At 44.3% G+C, this 20035-nt stretch overlaps 2 protein-coding genes across 7 annotated transcripts in view; both read left to right on the top strand.

Annotated features, from left to right (window-relative positions):
• Positions 1-2436, top strand: part of MXRA7 (matrix remodeling associated 7) — a 30350-nt gene extending 27914 nt beyond the window's left edge. For both annotated transcript variants that reach the window (XM_042802473.1, XM_042802472.1), the window contains exon 5: positions 1266-2436. In XM_042802473.1, coding sequence (XP_042658407.1) covers positions 1266-1380 — 115 coding nt within the window. In that variant the 3' untranslated portion in view covers positions 1381-2436. The remainder of the gene's footprint in view (positions 1-1265) is intronic.
• ST6GALNAC1 (ST6 N-acetylgalactosaminide alpha-2,6-sialyltransferase 1) overlaps positions 2069-20035 on the top strand; it is a 31115-nt gene continuing 13148 nt past the window's right edge. For 3 of the 5 annotated variants that reach the window (XM_033002218.2, XM_033002214.2, XM_042802471.1), the window contains exons 1-2: positions 17656-17739; positions 19258-19801. In XM_033002218.2, coding sequence (XP_032858109.2) covers positions 19671-19801 — 131 coding nt within the window. In that variant the 5' untranslated portion in view covers positions 17656-17739; positions 19258-19670. Of the gene's footprint in view, positions 2179-12281; positions 12384-17595; positions 17740-19257; positions 19802-20035 lie in introns of those variants that run through there. The other 2 variants (XM_033002216.2, XM_033002217.2) reach the window with 2 other exon arrangements.

Below are 20035 nucleotides of genomic sequence, written 5' to 3'. Positions count from 1 at the left end.
GGATGCTAAACAACCAGGAGGAGCTGGGATTGCAGCAGATCTGTGCTCTGAGCTGCTGAGCTGCCACTGAATTCTGGCCCCACAGTCATGTAGGGGCAAAATGAGCCTTGAAGTAACGGAAACTGCTTCTCCCTTGTTACAGCCATAAAGCACCACAACCTCATTGGTTCTTTTAATCTCACACAGGAGAGTCAGGTATGAGGTGTGCTAGGCAGTACTGAAATCTGATCCCAATCAGGTAAGAGTCTGGCAATGAGAAAGTACCAGCCCACAGCTGACCCTGACTGGAGCCAAGGTGCACATTCATTTTGCCCTAAAAGAGGATTTTTTTAGACAGTTGTAGACAGTTCATGAGCTACTTGGGGACAAATGACACTTCTGTGCTGCCCACCCTCCTCTATTCCTGAACGATGATCATTAGATGTATGACCAATATAAGCCCTCCCATAAAGCCTCCTCAAATAAAGCCCTGTGACAGAAACAGATCTTTGTGCTGCAGAACATATAAACTGGTTAACTGCTTCAGATTAGGGAAAAATCAGGAAGGATACCTCTGCTATGCAGAGAAGGCTGTTAATCGTCTACCAAGGGACTTTCTAGGGATGGAAATCTGAGCTAGGTGGTCCACTGGTCAGCCTCTGCCCGCACAGGGATTGCCTCATTGCTGGACTGGCTACATGTGTCCATCTCACCATCTGACACTGGCAAACAAACCCTTGAATCAAAGCTGATTTCTATCTGTGATCTTATCTTCCAGTGGCTGATTAGTCATGTCCACACTGGAAGGTAGACTAGTCTCTAGTTTTAAGGTAGGGTATGCATTTAAAATTGAATACCTGTTCCTGAATTACTCTGTATCTACATACTGTCATTACAGATAGAAAGGACACTGTGCTGATGAAGCTTAATCCAGTTTCATTATGGAGTCTGCTAAACTGGGACATGTTGGTCTTATGGAATTCTACAATTGAGTTACCTTGAAACTTTAAGCATAGATAGTCTCTAAGGAACTCCAAAGCTATGTTAAAGCAGTCTGGTTTATCTCCATATTTAAAGAACTGCAGAGAGACGTGCAGGATGATTGGATGGATGGGAAGGTGGAGGAAGGAGAACCAGAGGTTATCGCCTTCTTACATAGGCAGATTTCCTAGTAAGGCTTGTAAAATGACCTGTGTTTGGTGTCATGCTTCATTTCACCATGCTGTTCTTGCTCAAAGTGTCTTCTGGGGACTGGCTATTCCTACTTCTCCTTTTCTTCTTGACAGGGTTCAAAGAGAGCAGCTGGCTGCCATCTTCAGGCTCATGAAGGAAAAAAGTGACACATTTGGAGAAATGTCTGAAGGAGACATGAAGGAGCAGCTTAGACTGTATGATATATAACCTTGCAGCTGGTGGAGACTATGTCCAAAAGTCATCCTGGCCCTTATTATGCAGGACACTTGAGGCTGTAGTGCTATATACATGTTTCCATAGTTATTTTGCAGTTCCAGTTTGTTTGCAAACGCATATAGGCCTGTGATATGTATCTCAAAAGACTTTTAATTTCTCACCTTTTTTACTGTTTTCCCCTGAAGAGCTTTCATGATATTTTCACCTTCTACAGAGATTTTTACTTCTTTCTGGCTGAGTTATATGTCTCAGCCATACAAAGCAGTTAAACTTGCAACTTTTTTCTCACCATGCTTTATAAAAATGAACTTTCAAGCCTCGTCTTTATCAGTTTGATATCTGAAGAAAGCCAAGATGATAGATATAAAATGGATGAAAATAATAGAATCATAGAATAACTCAGGTTGGAAGGGACCTAAGGATTTCTGTAGTCCAGCCTCCTGCTCTAAGCTGCAGCAGCTGTGAGACCAAGTCAGGCTACTCAGGGCTTTATCCTGCTGGGTCTTGAAAACCTCCAAAGACAGAGACTGCACAACCTCTTTTGGCAAAGAAGCTTCCAATCCTACAGTTAGAAAATGAATAGCCAAAGGCAAGGCATTAGTGCTCCGATTAGAAGCAAGTCACTGTTCTCATCTCCTTGGAAGGAACACTTCATCCTCCTTCATGCTGGCTTTTTGAAACAAATCCAAGTCAGTTCTGGCTGACCTTGTTGAGCTCATCTTCATGCCTGAGAAAACAGCAGCTAACTTCAACCTGGAAACACAAACATCTCTTCACCTCTTGACAATGGTAAAGTAGTACAGAAAGGTGGCTGGCTTTTTTACAAGGATGATTGTGTCCAACTCAGATCCTGTTTTCCTAATATAAAAATTATGTGGGAAACTACATACTTAGGAAGTATCTGTGAATTTATCAAGTATTTTGAACAGTTTTGACCAACTCTTGGTGGTTTGGATAGAGTAAAACAATGAGCATTCCTAATTTTAACTGAATGTATTCTGGTGTACTTATCTCTCCTATGAAATCCTATTAAATACTCATCAGGAAGGATTTTATCAGTTTTAATAACTGCTAACAAAGGGAGGCAACATTTTCTGACCCAGTTTTAGGGAATGATCTCTTAAAGGATTAGGTTTGCTTTATTTTGTGTAATCCTTTTGAGTCTGGGAAACCAAATATCTCATTATCTGGTCACTGTTTCCCACTACAGTATATTCCATAACACTGTACTATTTAAGAGTAATTTTATCTTCTAACTGTTTTCACTTGAGTGAAGATTAAACTGTTTTTACTACCAGCCATGATTTAATCTAAATCTAGTGTCTGAAAATTACCTCTTCTTATTCAACATGAAGGAATTAAGTAGGAAGAGGAGTCTCATGATGTGAAACACCACACTATCTTGCTGTCTCCCTAGGCCACAATTTCCTTTGTCAATCTGTTCAATGAAAGAAATGTAGAAAATTTGTAAATGGGACTTCTGCCCAGTTTAAAATTGAAAGCAGGATCTTCTTCTAAACTCTTCTTGAAAGTGAGCAAGGGAGAGTTAAGGTTTAGTTGATTTTTAGTCTTTGTCTCATAGACTTTAGTTTATTTCCAAAATATTTTTACATTTCTTATGTTCGGGGCTTCTCTGAATAGGAACATTTCCGGGGAAAAAAAAAAAATCCTCAAACCCCTCAGCTTCACATTATGCCAGCAGTGATAACACTGATTAAGGCAAAGCAGCTGACATGAAACCTGTCCTGCTTGCACCAACTCTGAGCGTGTCACCAAAACGTTAAGAGGCTGTTAATGACAGCACAGTGGTAAAAGATCTGTCATTTACAAGGCCCAAATTTAAGGCAGAAATGAAGCTGAGTAAAAAAGCCTCTGCCCAAGCCAGGAAAACAAAGGGATATCTGGATGTAACCCCCCTGGTTTTTCAGTGTTACATTCTCTCCGCATGCCGTTGCCAGGCTGTAATACAGAGGAGCCCCCCGGTCGCGCCCGTGCGGGTCGGGGGCGGCAGCAGGGAGGGGGCGTTCGCAGGCTGCCTCGCACGTCCCAGCTTGGCTGGCCAGCTTCTGATTTCCTTTGCCCTCAGGGCTCATCAATATTTATACAGGAAATTTCACCAGTTGCTATGGCAGGATCTCCCCTTCTGGGTATTGTCCTTTAAATATCACCGGCTGCTTTTCCTCAGCCTCACGCAGGGTTGGAGCGTGCAAGGCGGCCGTATGAACACACCGCGGGTGGCAGGGCCGGGGGGGGGAAGGCACCGGGAGGGCCCCCGGGGAAACCCGTCTCCCCTTTGACTGGGGCTGCACACACGGGCGGCAGATCCCGAGTCAGCGCCTGCGGTGAGCGGCCTCTCAAGGCCCGGTGTAACACGGGGGCCACGGGACGGCGGAGCGCGGGCAGGAGGCAACCAGCCCCGGGGCCCACCCGCCGCCACGCGGAACGGGACTCGTTTGTCCCCGGCCGGCCGCCGTGACGACGCGACACGGCAGGGGCAGGTCGGGACAACGTCAAAAAAAAAAAAAAACAAAACAACAACTTTTACGACGCAGTGCGCATGCGCGCTGTGTGGGCGCAGCGCGCTGCCAGTGACGTGACGCCCCCGCCCTTGCCAGCAAGATGGCGGCGGTTGCTCTGAGGGTGAGGCGGGGCTCGGGCGCCATCATCCCGCCGGGAGCTCTCACCGGTGTTTCGCCTAACCCAGAGCCCGCCGGAGCCGTCAGGGCGTTTGTTTCAGTGGGTTCGGAGTGGGAGTGCTGTGGCGTCAGTCGAGGTGACCGTGGTTTTAAGCTGTTTTTTAGTAAAACCACGTTCAGTGATGGATCTTGGTATCTGCCGCTGCTGGCAGCTTGGGAAGTGAGCCCTCTGTCCCTCTAAAAGTGCCCAAAGCAGCGTGGGGTGTGTGGTGCTGCCCTCACGGGCGTGCTTGGCAAGAACAGTTCACCCGAGATCTTTGCCAAGGTACTTTGTAGCCATGTTCTTTCAGGTGTTCTCAGGCGTGTTCCTGACACCCCACAGCATGCTTTAGTGCAGTCTAGTGGTGTGGCTCTTCATCCTGCAGATAAGGAATAGATTTTGTTGTCTTGATCTAACCTTGGGTAGGTCAGAGAATGAGAGAGTTTTGGTTGGCATCCTCGGTGTTCCTGGATGTGTTTCTCGTTTCTGACTCAAGCAGTATTTGAGCACCAAAGATCCAGGTTTAAAAAAAGACCTGGAATGATTTAGTTAAGGAGCTTTAGTAAGTGGGGGAAGGTAAAGGTAGGGGAAAGAGCAAGCAGAATTCCCCTCCTCTGCCTCTGTAGGTAGCTTTGCTAGGGATTTCAGGTTTGGAGACTTCCTTTGTAGATCATTTAAATGTGCTTTTTTGCATACATTGCTTCTGGAATTGGTATACTTCGTGCTCCATGATGCGATAGCATCTGCTTTACACTCTAAAGCTGTTGTAAGTTACATAAATTGGGCTTGGCCCAGTGCATGAGCAGTGTAGACAAAGTGGATGTACCAACAGTACGAGGAATTGTGCCAATGGACTTGGCAAGTGTATCTGATAGTGAGGAGGTGGGTTTCCACTGTCCTTCCCTTTGAAGGAAATGGGAATAGTTACAGATGGGAAAGAGTGGCCCCATACCCACCGTAAACCCCTGCTTTTTGCACCTACAAGGTTACTTTCCATCTTATGCTGCCTTTAGCGCTGTTCAGGGAAGTTACGGGATTCTTTGCAAACTGCACCAGATATTTTGAATAAATTCCTCAGGGGCATTTCGCAGAATGAAGGCAAAAGTATTCATTAATATCCACCAGAGGAGAACAAGTAGGAGTTTCCAGACCAGCTTTGGAGTTAAATAAGACTTAATTAAGACTTAACCCCCCCCCCCCCACTACTTCCCACTCCCCTACCCCAGTCCCTCATGTCTCTTAATCACTGTATCCAGGCCACATACATTTGACAGGGAATTAAATCCAGAGTCTCTGAATTTATAATAGACTGGGTTTATTCCCATAAGAATAATGGGAACAAGGTTTAAAAATCATGTTGTAGATATGAATCCATTTTAGAGAATATAATTTCCTCTGGGGAGTGAAATAACTAGTTCTGAAACTTGCAGTAACTGGTGACTATAGGGAATTTGTGTAGTAATCAAGCAGTGAATGTGTGGCACAAGCATCTCCTGCTTTAAGAAGACAGCTTCACCTTTATTATCAATGACACTTGTTGGTGAATTGCACTTTGATGTAAGGACTGTACAAGAAAGGCCAAAGAGACATACCTCTATAAAACCCTTCATATTGTAGCCTTTTCTACCTACGTTTCTCTGGAAGTTGTCTGACCAACATAAGGTGGTGGGAAATGTGCAGTGGTGTCTGCTATCTTCTGCTTGTGGGAGGTGAATGGTATTTTGTTTTATTATCCTTTCTCCATAATATGACTAAAGCTTTTCTCACAAAGGTGAGTTTTTATAGGGATTTTGACATGTTCTAGGAATGTAATCTTTCTTGTGAGTCCTCTCTAAATGTCAAGTGAAGCAGCAGAGATTCTGATCTGTGAGAACTGAGTGTTCAGACTGAGTTACGGAAGCAGCACTAGAAGGTAAGGATTCATAAAGATAAGCTCAGAAGATGGGGATGGCGTGCTAGTACCATGGATTCGAATCTGGTTTTCTGCTAGGATGAGAACGGAGCAAAACATGGAAGTCCTTGTGATTTATTTGTTTTTTAAAAAACTTTTAATAGATCTATTGGGCATCAAACACATCCAATCACTGAATCCCAGCCAACAACTCTGGAATAGCTGTGGGACGCTCCTTTCTCTAAAGGGGAAAATCTCTTGTCTGAAATGCTTTCTTAATTCCCAAAGTAGGTCAAGAATGCAGTCATTGAGATACGTATGTGTAATGAGTGAGTCATGGTGTGATCAGCTGTTGGGAATGCTGTGTACTGCTCCCATTTGTTAACTGCTAAATTGCATTGGGAACAATAAACTAACAGAGGAGGTATTACATAGTTTGCTTCATCTTCATTTGTCTCAAAGAAAGGGGATAATTGATTTTGTTTTCTCTGAGAGGGTAGTGTCAAACTTACTGTGGGGATTGCAACTGTTTCCAAGTGTTGAGCCAAATTGTTAGGAATGCCGCCATAGAAAGAGATGAAAGAGCCAACCAACATTGTCCCGGGGAATCGTAAGTAGTCTCAACACATCTCCAAAATTGGCAGTGTGAACTGGGCCAGAGATGGCAGGGAAGGTTGCGTTGCCTTCATGTGATCTCGTATGGACTCACTGCAGCGCATCTGGCTGCGAAGTTGTTCCCAGTGGTAAAATCCAAGGGTGTTGTACAAGGAGTCTGTCTGTCCATTGGGATCCATTTTTCCTTCTCTGCAGTGGTTAAGAGATTGTAGCCCTGGTGCAAGGAAAGGTAACACTTGGAGAGAGACGGTGCTGCGTAATTTGCTGCTGGCAGAGCTGCCTGGCAATAGAAAGTGTGGTTCTTTTTGGAGCTATCTTTTACCACTCCCCTGAAACGGCTCACATTTTCTTACCCAAGGCTAATGTAAATGCAGCCTTAAAGTGCTCACAATTGGAAGAATGTTTATATACTGCATATTCTGTAGATAATTGTGGGGAAACATGAGGTGATAGGAAAAGAGAGTACTGTTTACCCACTGGATGGTGCTGTTGTTTTATACAAATAGCAGAGGGGTCCTGCAAAGCTCCAGCTGAGGACTTCCAAGTACAGTTTTGCTTCAGAGAGAATTAAGAAGGATATGTACAGTCCTTTTCTCCTTAGCAAATCTCTCACAAATCCTCCATGTTGTGATCTGCCCGTTACCCAGCATTCCTGAGACTGGCTAAACTTAGCTAATGAGTACAAGTGGGAAAACTCATGTTTTCTGAGCAATTCCTCCTGATCAGGATGAGAATTTTTCTAAAAATCTCATTTAAAACTTCCCTCAATCCCTCAGCCCCCAAGAGTTACGCTTTGTTTTACCTGTGGGGTGAGTGGTGGCTCAGTCAAGTGTAATAAACTAGCTAAGAGTCACCAGAGGAAACACTTGTTTTCAGAGCCTGTGGTTATACTTCATTGTGGGAGAAAGGGAAGACACATTCCTTTGATGAAACCACCTTTCCAGAGGCCAGGACCTGAGTTTGAATTTTGTTTACCTGCCATAGCATCAGATAAGAGCTGAAATAGGTATTTGTGACTTTATTCTAAGGTCTTGTAACTTTTTATTGTGTTGTTTTATAACTCTCTCTTAAAGTTACAACTGCAATCTTTATGAAGGAGAGAACTTTGTGCATCATTGCCTCTGTAATTTGTCTTCCTTGTCAACACCGTTACAGCCTTCTGCTGGAAAGGAAGCAGGGAATAGTAGCCTGTGTGGTGTGAGAAATTGTTTTGCAAGCTCTGCCTATGACTCAGTTTCTGGAATTCTGCTACTGTTAATTGATGGAAGTAGAATTTAACTCAAGATGCTAGTTTTAAGGAAATGGGAGAGTGGGAAAGGAAGTGGTGAAAGTGTTTAGTTTGTAGTGTGTGAAGATGGCTGCACTGGTTCGGTAACTTTTCTGAAAGGTGATACTGTTAGTGCCTTCCAGCATCAGAGGACTGGCTGCCAGCTTCTTTCAGTTTCCAGATACCCCAAATTCTGGTAGCAGAGGAGAACTCTGCAGAGAAAACTGCAGTCTGCTGGCAGTAGATGTTTCTGACAACCATTGCTAGTCTGTGGAATCCAGGTAGAAAACCCTTGTGTGATAGCATGGGTTCAGCAGAGCATTGTGTTCTGTGTCACTGGCAGGGCTTTTGTTGGTGCTGGTGCTCCTGCAGAGATCATGTCTGAGTTAATGGAGAGCTGATCTGGTGGGAGGCAAGCATGGGTGTCACTGACCAGGGTCTAGAGAGTGACTGGCAAATGCGGGGAGAAAGCAGAGGTCAGAAGAGAGAGTATCTTATTTTGAGGATGCCGGTGGTTCGAATAACAGCATCAGATTCATGCCTTAATTTCTCATCTTATTGTAAGCTGTTTGGACTCACAGTAGTGCTTCCCCTTTTAAAGCACAGGATCTTGCTAATCCCTCCTGTCACCCTGAATTCCCTTTAAGCTGCCACTCTGTGTGGAGTGTGTCCTTTCATGTCAGAAAAGACCATTTAAAAATCCAGCTGTTTCCTTTTGGAGAAAAAATATTATAGCCCAGAAGCTAATGAAGATGACTCTGACCTTTGGAGGCAAGAGGGATTTACTGTAATGTGACTGGATGGATAAACCAGGACTGTCTGGGGAAACAGATTTGCAGGGAGATGCAATGACTGACTGCCTAGCCTTATCCCAGAATCTGACGTTTGTACTAAGTCAGATCTATGTCTTTTGCGAAATCGAGGAGTTATACTTTCTGGATACTTCTAAGATGTGGTCTGTGTGTGGTCAGAATGCCTGGGAGACAGGCACACACCTGTTGATCTCTGAATTTTCTGTTTGCATTGGCTTTTTGTTAAAAGATCTCTGTGTGTGTTTATGCACTTCAGTTTTGATCAGCCTGGGTAGATGTTGTCTGTTCCTCTTCCATGGTGTTTGTTTTGTTTGTTTTTCCACTGTGATGTGAAGCTGTTGGATGAGTTACAGAGGGTGTTACCTGCATATTAACAATAGAAAGACCAGTGGAAACCGGATGGAGAAAATAGAAAACCCAGCTTTTCTATGTATAGACTATGCTGAAATTTTCACACCCACACACTTAAATCAACTTTGTAGTGGTGAAGTTTGACTTTTGGCATGAGCAAAAAGACTTCTATTTCAGGCAGTGCTGCATCAAAATTGTAGGCTGGGTATTGCCAATTCTTTCTCCTCTGTGGGCTGTGTTTCTTTGTCCTGCAATAAAAGATTTCCTGTGTCTCATCCGCCGTCCTTGAGGCAGGACAGAGCTCTGTGACCTTAGTGAAGAAAGGGAGTACCACAGTGTATGAACCCAGCAACCTTGAAATAGAGGCAGAGGCATTCTGAAAACTTTTTAGTGGGGGATTTTATCTTCCAGCTATTTTCAAGCTGTCCATGAACACCCAAGAGTGTTGGGCCTCAGTTCTTTATTCTCATTTTGTGTGTAGACCATGACAGTTTCAACAACGCTACAATCACACTGTTAAATTGGCAGTGCTGTGAGTGGGTTGATGAGATGGTTCCCTAAAATGTCTCAAGAAAATTGCACACTGTCCTACACACCTTCTTTGTTTTTTTAAAAAAATGCTGTCAGCACAGTTTAGGTTGGAATTTTTCTGTTTGGCTGTTTGATTTAACACACCATTCAGGCAGCTGGAAGATCCAGCAGTCCTTTGTGCTGCCCCTGAGATCGGCGAGGGACTCTGGCTCCAAGCTTTCCTTTATCCCCTGTTCTCACAGGTGAACATCCACATCAGAAAGCAGAACTAGGGGAGAATATAACTTACTGCAGCAGAGAGGAATTCCTGTGTGATACAAAGTCATAAAAAGAAAACCCTGCACCAGTGGCTCTTGGATCCGAGTGTTGATCTTGAGGAAATACCTCCTGGGAAGCTTTCAATGCTGCAGTGTTCTGCCTGGGACTCAGTGCAGTTGTGGCTGTGAAGATCCTGCTAACTGTGGTGTTCTGAGGGCTGAGAACTTGTGCAGACAAAATATGGGATGGTCCCTCTCCTCTTGCACTTTGCCATCTTCCCTGCAGCTCAGCAGTCACCTCAGAGATGCTGCAGGTTTACGAGAGGCCCCTTAATGCGTGCTGGGCTGCTAGTGGAGCTGCTCCACTGCTGGTACTCATGGGGAGTGGCATCTTTATTTCTGCAAAATGCTGGGTGCGCAGGCAGAGAAGATGATGGATGTGCATCCAGTACCTTTATACTGGTGTCCCACAGAAGTGCTGTCATGGGAGGCCCCTCCATTTCCAGGCTCCCTCATGACAAAGATCTGTCTTTGCAGCCGAGCAACACTGCCTGTCCCGTGGAGCTGTGGGAGCACCTCCTGCTCCCTCTGGCTCCCACCATCCTTTTTTGCCATCTCCTCCTGTAGCCTTTTGTGGCCAGTGGTTTCTTAGTAAAGGCTGGGTTATTTGTGTTCGTACACAGATATTCTGTACCCAGGAATGATCTGCATCGTGCATGACAGTTTGTTAATATTTATACTGGCAAGCCTATGATGACGGTGTTGATGGTGTTGATGCCGCTGCTCACCTTTCTGCAACAGGAGATGAGGCAGACACCCTCTTACAAATTGTATCAAAATATGGTGGGCTTTATCCTGACCTCATCAGTCATAGCAGGTGACTCAGCTGAGAAAAAGTGACTGCTTCAATGTCTGTGGGGTCACACACATGCAGACACTTGGGGTTAGGATCTGGGAGCCCAAGACTGACCCACCATGTTGTCCTAAGGTGGGAGAGCGTGTGGCAATGGCAGAGTTCTGTCCCCTCAACCTAGAGGCTCATCAGCACGTGATGGGATAGCAGAGCTGTGACCTGAGACCCCCTCAAACAAACATTCTCTCTCTAAACAAATCTACCAGAGGACAGGACACTGCATTAGCTGTCTGCCTCATGTTCTCAATTGGTTTTCCTTCTTTATGAGCATAAAATATGACAAAATAGCCATATGTAGAGCTAGTTTTGGAGAAAGGTATGACTGGGGTACTGAGAACATGCTCCTCAGGTCACTTAGCTGACGGTATTGACAGGTGTGTTGTTTAAAGTTGTGTTTAGGTGCACATAGGAAGGGATGGTGTAAGGATGGTCAGTTGTTTGCCAGTTCTCATCTCCATGCATTGATTCCACTTGCCTATGGCAGTGTCAAAACAAGGTTTGATCACCTGGACTCTGCTCCGAGTCAAACCAGGTTAACAAAACATGAGTGTGACTCGATTTGGCCTGCAGGAAGACCCTGGTAATGTTGGTGACCACCAAGCCTGTCTTGATTTTGGGATTTCAGGTGCAGTTAGCAGAGCAGGATGGTAGAGCAGGTATCTGTGAGCTAGCATATTTAACCCAGGGTCCCCGGCACAAAATTAAGAAGCCATAAGATACAATTTTTGTTGACTTTCCAGACTGGTGGTTCACTTCAAACTTTGTAGCTGATAAACTTGCACATGGGGTATGTGCAGTGAACGGCCTTTTTACTGAAGCGTGCACTATTTATTTATGCATAAATAGAACTGCAGTCTTCTGGTTTACTTGAAGTTGTAAGGCCAGACCTTGCCAAATGCTGATATTAAGAGAAGTGAGCGGCTGGCTCAATAGAGCGTTCTACAGTGAACAGTAAACAACTGAAGGTACTGGCCTTCTAGAAGAACTGTCTTGCAATTCAGCTGCAATCCTTAGGCAATAAATTGTTTTACAGGATAACAGAGAACCCAAAGACTAACCACAAGACAAGATGGCAATTTTTTTTTTTTCTTGGATAGATTAGATAGCAAACCATGTGAAATTCCACAAGTAAAATGCCACCTATTTATCTTGAAAGAGAAAGAGACAATGTGAGTTTTGTAGATGTGAGTTATGAGCGAGATAAAGCTAATTCTCAAATCATATTTTAGGGAGGACCTGAACTTCCATCCATGAAACAGTGTAGTTATTTTAATGTGCTTGTGGGGCACTTGACATATCCAGATGTTTTTAACAGATCAACCTCCCGAATAACAGTGAAATAGTTTGGCAGTGGCAAAAAAAATAGCCCACCTTAGACTTGTGAGCTGCCAAAGGATTGTGGTTTCAGCTGTCGGGGTTCTGAGGATGTTATAGTAGGGCCACCAGTGCCTAGGTGAAGCTGGAAACAAAAGAAGATATCCATGAACTCTGGGCAAAAGCGGACTGTTGGCACCATCCTAGTTAAATTCTCATGTGATTAACTGCCTTTTACTGCTCTGTCTTCTTTCTCTTTATTTCAGAGACATTCTGTTTGGAAAAGCGTGGGGTGCTGTAGCATGGCTCCTCATATTCCTCTCAGCAATGACTGCCTTTCAGTAGCAACTGAAGGAAACACAGTAAGGTAATTTGTGAGTGCTTTAGGGTAAATTACATAATGTTTATAAACCCAAGGTCTTGTTATTTGCTCTTGGATTCTCAGAGCGCTTTATCATATGGATTCACAGAATAGCGCACACAGTTAAACAACCAGAAGAGTTGTGTTCCACAGTCCTCATTTTTCTTCAGAACTCTTGGTGTCCTCTGCTCTTGCTTATTCTGTGCATTTACTCTTACGATATTAAATAATTTAGATAACTGGGCTATGTTTACTTATAGTTAAAATATCAAGGGGTAAATACAAACTCAAACGTTGACCAAGCTGAAAGGTGAGGTGGGGCAAAGGGGATGCCCTAGATGACAGTCATTGGAGTATGACATAGTGGTGCAGATTGCTTAGGGAGAGGGAGGGAAACCTCAAGTGCTGAAAGATAGGCAAGCCCCAACTGACGCCTGCTTAAAGTTACAGGGTTGGTGTAAATATCACTGAAGCTTGGAGCTGCATGAGATGACCTTTCAAGTTGTCTCTTCAGGCTTTGTTGCTGTGACTGCAGTGTAACTCATTCTAGATGAATGGGTAGTGTGTCAATGAGTACAGAATGCCTGCTACAGAGGAGAGAGCTGTGAGGGCAGGCTAGTGGAAATTAGCACAAGGGCTGGACACCACCTGAATTTGACATCATGCGGTTAACAACACAGCTTAGACTGTTCCTGTTGTAGGCCTGATCATTCTCATTTGGCAGATTAAAATGAAGACACAAGGCTTGAGATGGAAGCTGCAGAGCTAGGAACAAACACACTCAGTGTACGTCCTGCCTGACTTCTCCATGCCATGCTTTTCACTGCAGTGACACCCATCTTTAGGAAGCACTGCTCACGGAAGGCGATGAATGATGTCATCATGCGGCATTATTAGAAACAGGATTATTGTGCAACAGGAGTGTCCTTCCTGGAGATCTAAGGCCTGTGAGACAAACCCAAATTGAACAGATGTTAAGCAGCTTCCAAGGAACCAGGAGAGGAAGGCTTGCCTTTCCTGAGTGCAAATATCTCCCATTTCTACCACACTAACACAGTGTGCTGCTCTCCTGCCCAGCAATTACTTTGCCTGGGGTTTTCCCAGTATGAGGTTGATAAGTGTTGTGTAACTACGGTGGCAAAGAATTACATTCTCTCCATGGCTGCCAAAATATTCTGTCAAATTAATAGGAGGAGGATGGAGATAAGTAGCACAGGACCTTCTAGGTATCTAAATAAAGTAGGAGAACATCTGTTAAATAGATGACCAGACAAAAGAGAGAGAAGGAAAGAGAAGCATATGATTTCCAGCAGTAAATCGATCGTGCTTCTCACAGGACCCTGTGGCTGTGCTACTCCTGCAACTAAAAATGTGACTGCACTTTTCCAATGCATCTGTCAGTCAGGAACAGAGGAAGGCATTCTCTTCCAGAGAGGAGGCCACATTTTTCCAAGTGTGAGTCAGGGACACAGTGATTTATACCACTCAAGAAGCAGGCTTCCATCTTGCGTTCCTGTAGCACGTTTCACCCCCAAAGGATGCCAAATGGCACATTTGTCCTGCCAGATGTCAAGAGGGATGGTTTCTGGTGTTAAGTCAGTGGGAAGAATATGAGAAGGACCGTTAGCAAGAAATATTTCACTTCTGGCTCTAAAATTAGTAGACCCACACACAGATATGCATATCTGATTTTTGCAGCCAGATGTGAAGTGCTGAGATAATATGCCTGCATTTTTTTGCCAGGGGTACAGAGAGGGATTTGGGCTTTATGATTCTTGTGTTTTTCTCGCTCTGGAGTAGTGGAAAGTCCTGAAATGCTCCTACTCCTGGCAGCTGTCAGGGACAGGAGCTGGAGAGGCTGCTTTTCTGATGGGAAGCCAGCTAGCCATGAGTTTAATAAATTATCTCCTCACCTGTGTGCAGTACTGCCCTGTTCCTTGGGGGAGCAGCTCTCTGAGAGATTCCTAGTCAAGCAACAGAGTATTTTCTTCCTTTCCATCAATAGATTTTAAGGGAGAAAAAACCCCACAACACATATCTGCCCTGAAGTGGTGTCAGTTTTGTGTCTGTCAGCTCTCAGGTGATATGCTAGACTTCCTGCTGGGATGGCAAAAGGCTGAGGGAGGCATTTGGATAAAGGATCCCTGGTTCTCTTCAGCTTGTGTAACTCCAGCTGATGTTTCCAGCCATTGTCACTGGGAGTGTATTTTTCTGGTTTGTGTTTTTTTTTTTTTTTTTTTTTTTTCTTGAATTCTATTAAATGAAGTGGCTCATTAGTCTTCTCAGCTTTGTGTATCTCAGAAAGGAATGCTGGGACCAGAGCCATTTCAGTATTGCAGCTTAAGCAGGATGGGGTGAACGGTGAAGAGCTCAAGAGGCAGAAAAGCAGTCTGATGGAAGACTTGGTCTGCTTCATGCAATACAGAGAGGTTAACACCTACAGCGGTGGCCATAGGGAACATGCTCAATAGCGAAGTAGTCATCGTACTTACAGAAAGAACTAAAACAAGTTCTAGTGACCAGAGACTCTAATCTGGCCAAAATCAGAGCACTTACACCCCATGTCCCAGTGATTGCTCCAGGCAAGGACTTTCCCTTGTACTTGGGAGGCTGGAGGAGCCTGTCTATGGTCTTGTTACCACCTGGGAGAGGGGGAAATATTCCAGCTTGGATCCATATCATCTGCCGTCACAACACAGATTCAAGGTAGTTTCTTTACTGGGGCATTAGCTAGTTAGGGCTGGATACCAAACACAAAACAGCACTAATAAAAAACCAAGAAGTTTTGCATACTCTGTTATGTGGACACTAAGGAGGCACTTGCTAGTGTTTCACCATGAAAGCCACTGTCTGTCTCTGTCCTGGGGCATTTCAGCCCATGGAGAACACAGACCAGTTGGCTCACTAAGCAGTTCCCCACCTCCTGGCACAGTTCTCTGAGGTTTTGCTCTGTGACAGAACTGGGGGTATTCTTGCAAGTGCAGCAGTAGGAGGGGTGGGGGCTTTGCCTTGATTAATGCTCTTGTCTCTGGTTGGTTGTTGTGTTTTTGAGAGATTTGGTGCAGAAGGGAAAGGACTTGATGGAAAATGGCCAGTGAGTGTGCAGTGAAGGCAAGCTGGAGAGTTTTTGGGCTATCAGTTTTGTTTGGTGAAAGTGAGACAAATAGCTGTGCAGAGTTTGCCCTTGTTATTTCTTCCCTCACTGGATTCCCAGCCTGAAAGCATGTGCCCTGAAGATGACTGAGAGCAAAACAAGAACCTACCATTTCCAAGCCAAGCCTTTGCTAGCTTAACTTTTGCTAACCCGCATGCACGACCACTGAGCAGTTACATGCTGCAGGCAATGTCATTCTTTTTCTCTCACAGTTATAACTCACTCAGTTCTTATATCATCAAGTAATACTGTGGACAGGCCCAAACAGCCCCAGCTTCTTTAGCAGCTCCTTATTCCACAGGCTTCTAGTAAAGTACTGGGTTTGATATGTTGTAGGCATCACTGAAAGACAGATTTGTCCTACAGTGAAGCTTGATGAATTTGTAGAACAGCTCTGTTCTTAAAGCACATCTTGTGTGCCCTGTTCCCTTGCCCAGAGCCATGGGAAAGTGGAAAGCACAAAAGTCACAGGCAAGTAAACATGATTTGATACACAGCCCTATGGAGAACATGCACACAGACAAATTACTGTCATATTTCAGACGCTGGCCAACACCCACAACACACACATCTTAAAATCTAATGGAGATAAAGTTTGTTTATGAAAAAAAACAAAGCAGAAAGCTGCCTTTTATCAGTCCAGGATGTAACTAAGGATGTAGTTAAGTGGATGTGGAATTAAATAGACTGTTGAAAATGGAAAAGAACTAACAGTTAACTGTCTTCATTTGATGGCCCCAGGTGCAGTTTGCTTAAAAAAAAAAAAAAAAAAAAAAAAAAAAAGTCTTGTTTTCACAGCACTAAAGAAGAAGAATTTCTGGTGTGGGCATTGATGTTGGTAGCTGGACACACTGAACATGGAACAGCAATGCTGGGCTCAGAGTCTCTATGCTGTGAGAGAAGCAGCATCTCCTGGGATTGCCAGTAGGACTTCCAGGGAAACATGCAAAACCTCTTGTTTGGAAAAGGAGGCTGGCATCTGGCCTGTGGCCCTGGAGAGGTTGCCAACCCCTGCGTTAGGTGCAGTTTTCGCTTATTTTCCTGTCTGTGGGCTGGGAGCCCTGTGTATCCCAGGAATCATATTCTTCATAGAGCTTTATAAGGGAGCAGCTCTGCTCTTGGCCTCAGTTTTCACCAGGTTATCTCTCAGGAGTTACAATACATCCCAATTTCCCAATCTGACCTCGTGTTTGAGCTAACCAGCCTGGCTGCCTGAGCTCTGGCAGACTGATCGTAGCAGTAGAGGTGGAGGATGGTGAAATAATACTCCAAGGAAGTGAAAGCCAGTACTCTGACAGGGTTTTTTTTTTAGGTTTTCTTTTCTTACACCAAGAAGGTGAAAAACTGTGTGTTTTGCATAGCAAGCCTGGTTTTGGCTAATGTTCTTGCCAGAGATTTGGATATCCCCTCAAGCAGAGTCTTTCCTGAACATAAAGTGCTACAGACATGTTCTCCACAATTTCCATCCCAGTTCCTTAAAAGCAAAGAAAGCTGTCTTTTTCTGGTTGTAAGAATCTTGCTATCCTTTGTGGCTCTTGGTTTCACAGTCATGTTCCATGGAGGAAGTTGAAGGAAAATGTTTGGTACCTCAAGAACTTACCTTTAGGGCTCTATTAACAAAAAAAGCCTTGTAGTTTCACACAAGCAGCTTCTTCCTGAAGAAACATAGTGCTTGAAAGAGGAAGGCTAACATGAAGCCGTTACTATGTATGATGCATATCAAGTGCTTCAGGACTGATAGTTGTTCCTGTAAGAATGTCCTGTTGGAGAGCCTGTGGACACAGAGTTGCTACTTCCCTGCTGCACACCCAGACCCATAGCCCACCTCTCTGGAATTGCCTGGAGCTAATGGGGGCTGCCCAGGAATATGGCAATACCCTGGCTGATCCCTTTTTCAGTGCCTGTAATTGTTCAGCAGATCTCCTTTGATCCTAGGCTCAGTTCAACCAATAGTGAAATGTTTTGCTGTAGATGGAGGCAGGATTGTACCCTGGACTAAACAGCCTCCCTCATATTTCTTCAGGGGCTTTTCAAACCTGTTATTGTTTAATTTTTCTCTCCTAGGTCCTCTGATAATCAATGACTTGCACTTAAATCCAGAAAGACTAACTTGTCAGGAAGTATGGACAATAAAGAAATGCAGCTACTGCTGAGCCTTGTACAGGGAATCCTTGCAGCTTTTTGCTGTGATGCATGGTGGGGTACAAGGTAGGTGTGAAACCTGTTCACTGGCTTTCTTGTAATGTAAAGCAAACATCTTCAGTTCTCTGTGTACTCAGTAACAGTGTGTGTGCTAGCTTACGAGATCTGTGATATTGTCAACAAAAGCTCTTTTATATCTGAGCTTAATTTTTGATAAGAGCTGTGCAAAAGCAGCCTATGTTCTAAGAAGCACAGCCATCTCCCCTTGTAACTGTCAGGGTTAGTATTTAACAGCTCCCCATGAGTTAAAATAGCCCTTTGCTGTAGCATGTAAAACTACATCTCTGGTACAGGTAAGCTTTTCTCTGGCTGTGGTGTTCATCTCTTCTAATCTTTCCCTCTGCTGGTGGGGAGATGTAGTCTGGACTGCCAAAGATCCGTCTCCAGGCAGACCACTGATTTTTGTGAAGAGGAGAGGATGAGATATGTATTGTGGAACTTGGGGTGGAGAGAGAGATTGTCAGGTGCTACTTATCAAAGAGAAGCAACGTATCCCAGGTCTGAATATGCTCGTGGCTCAAATCGAGGGTAGTGCAAACCCCTAGGGTTGCAGCAGGGATTCATTACCCTTGGAGTGTTTTGTGTGCACATGGCATTAGTGAAGCTCTGTTTTAAACTGACACTGTTCATGAGCAAAGCCTGATTGTACTATACAAAACCCAAACAACCAGGGTCCCACTAAGGGCAGTAGTGTAAAAGGCGCTTATCTTCTGTCTGTGATGGCATGATTCACAGATATGAGAAACTTAAAATTTATTTTGGTGTTATGTGAAATAAAAATTCAAATGTATTAAATGCTCCCTTGAAACCAGCTGAATTTCCAGGGGCTGTATTGCGGGGGTCTCCAGGGTCACCAAGTTCTTTTAAATTCTACAACTAGCCACAGACTCAAATCCATCCAGGTCCTATTTTGGTGGTGAACTGACATAGCTATCATTTCCTGGCCACTCAGTGATCCCTGTGAAATGATGGGATGGTTCAAAAGCCAAAAGTAAAAGACCAATCTTAGCATTGGTACCAGAGGCAGCTTGACTGAGAGCCCAAAAAGAAGAGCAGCTGAAGAGCGTGTACTGCTGCTATCTGTACAAGCAGCTTGGAGCTAAGTGGCAAACTCTTGATTCAGCTTGGGAACCTGAGCTGCAGGCAGGCCTGTGTAACGAGTTTATCAGCAGTAGCATGGTTAGATTGTGATGGAGTTGGCACCTTTCAGACAAGTGGAATGCTGGATTGAAGTTTTTCCAGTTGCCCTAAAGGCAGGTCAATTTTATTAGAGAGGGAGAGTACTGTCTGATTCTAAGCCCTGTACTCTAATGCTTTACCCAAGCACTAATCTGCCTTTAAACACAAACTCCTCTGTTCTATGGTGGGTTTGCAAGGAATCTGACTTGTTTCAAAGCAATCACAAGGTAAAATGGATGTGTATCTAGCTGTCAGCTTTTGGGGGCAGGTATTGCTTCTGGATTGGAACTACAAGCAACTACTGCATGAAGAAGAAAATAAAGATCTGTTTATGGTTATGTCTAGAGCCCTTGGGAAGGTGGTGGTGGTCTGAAAGCTGATTTCTTTGACTGTAACTGTGGCTACTTCCATAATTCACACAAATGTTCCCAGTGATGCTTCCGCCCGATTAGAGGTAAAGAGTTTCCTTGTTATACTGGGCTAACCTCATTAAGGAAAATACAGGAAACTTCCACTGTTTGCAGTAGAAGGTGTTTCTTTCCCAACTGTGTGTTGCAATAACCTTAGGGTGATAGAGGGGAACAGGGCAAAGCTGCTGTCTTGTCTGAGAAATGTTGGGAGAGAGGGTGTGCATGTTCTTGTAGGGAAACGCAGAGAGAAGACCAGCCCACTCATTCAACACACCTTTGGAAAGCACTGCGTAGCAGGTACCTCTGGGCAGCAGCAGCAGAGCCTCTATTGCTCTCAGGCATCTCACCATGTGGTTTTTCAGGAGAAGGCTTCCTAAAATTCCCAGAGCCTTCATTTGGCTCGTTGTTTTAATACACTTTTTCATCTTCATTGCTAATTTCAGCTCCTTGTTTGGCCTGTCAAAGACAAGGATTTTCAGGTAAGAGACCTGCTTCCTTGTGATATGCACTGTCTGGATAGAGTCCTTGTGCTCACTTTCTCTGTCTCTGTGTCTTTCTACAAACTTGCACTTCTGAGTTAGGTGAGCGCTTTGTTTTAGCAGACCACATTGTGTACAAGCAGAGCACGGTGTTGGAAGATTCACAGTCAAAAACTTGCTTCTGCTGGGTTATTAGTTTCCAGTGTTTCCTTGTATAGCTGTTTAAGAAAGCAA

This window comes from Tyto alba, unplaced genomic scaffold (assembly GCF_018691265.1).
Source record: "Tyto alba isolate M040663 unplaced genomic scaffold, T.alba_DEE_v4.0 Super-Scaffold_39, whole genome shotgun sequence".
NCBI lineage: Eukaryota > Metazoa > Chordata > Aves > Strigiformes > Tytonidae > Tyto > Tyto alba.
This window is presented reverse-complemented; position numbering and strand designations above follow the sequence as displayed.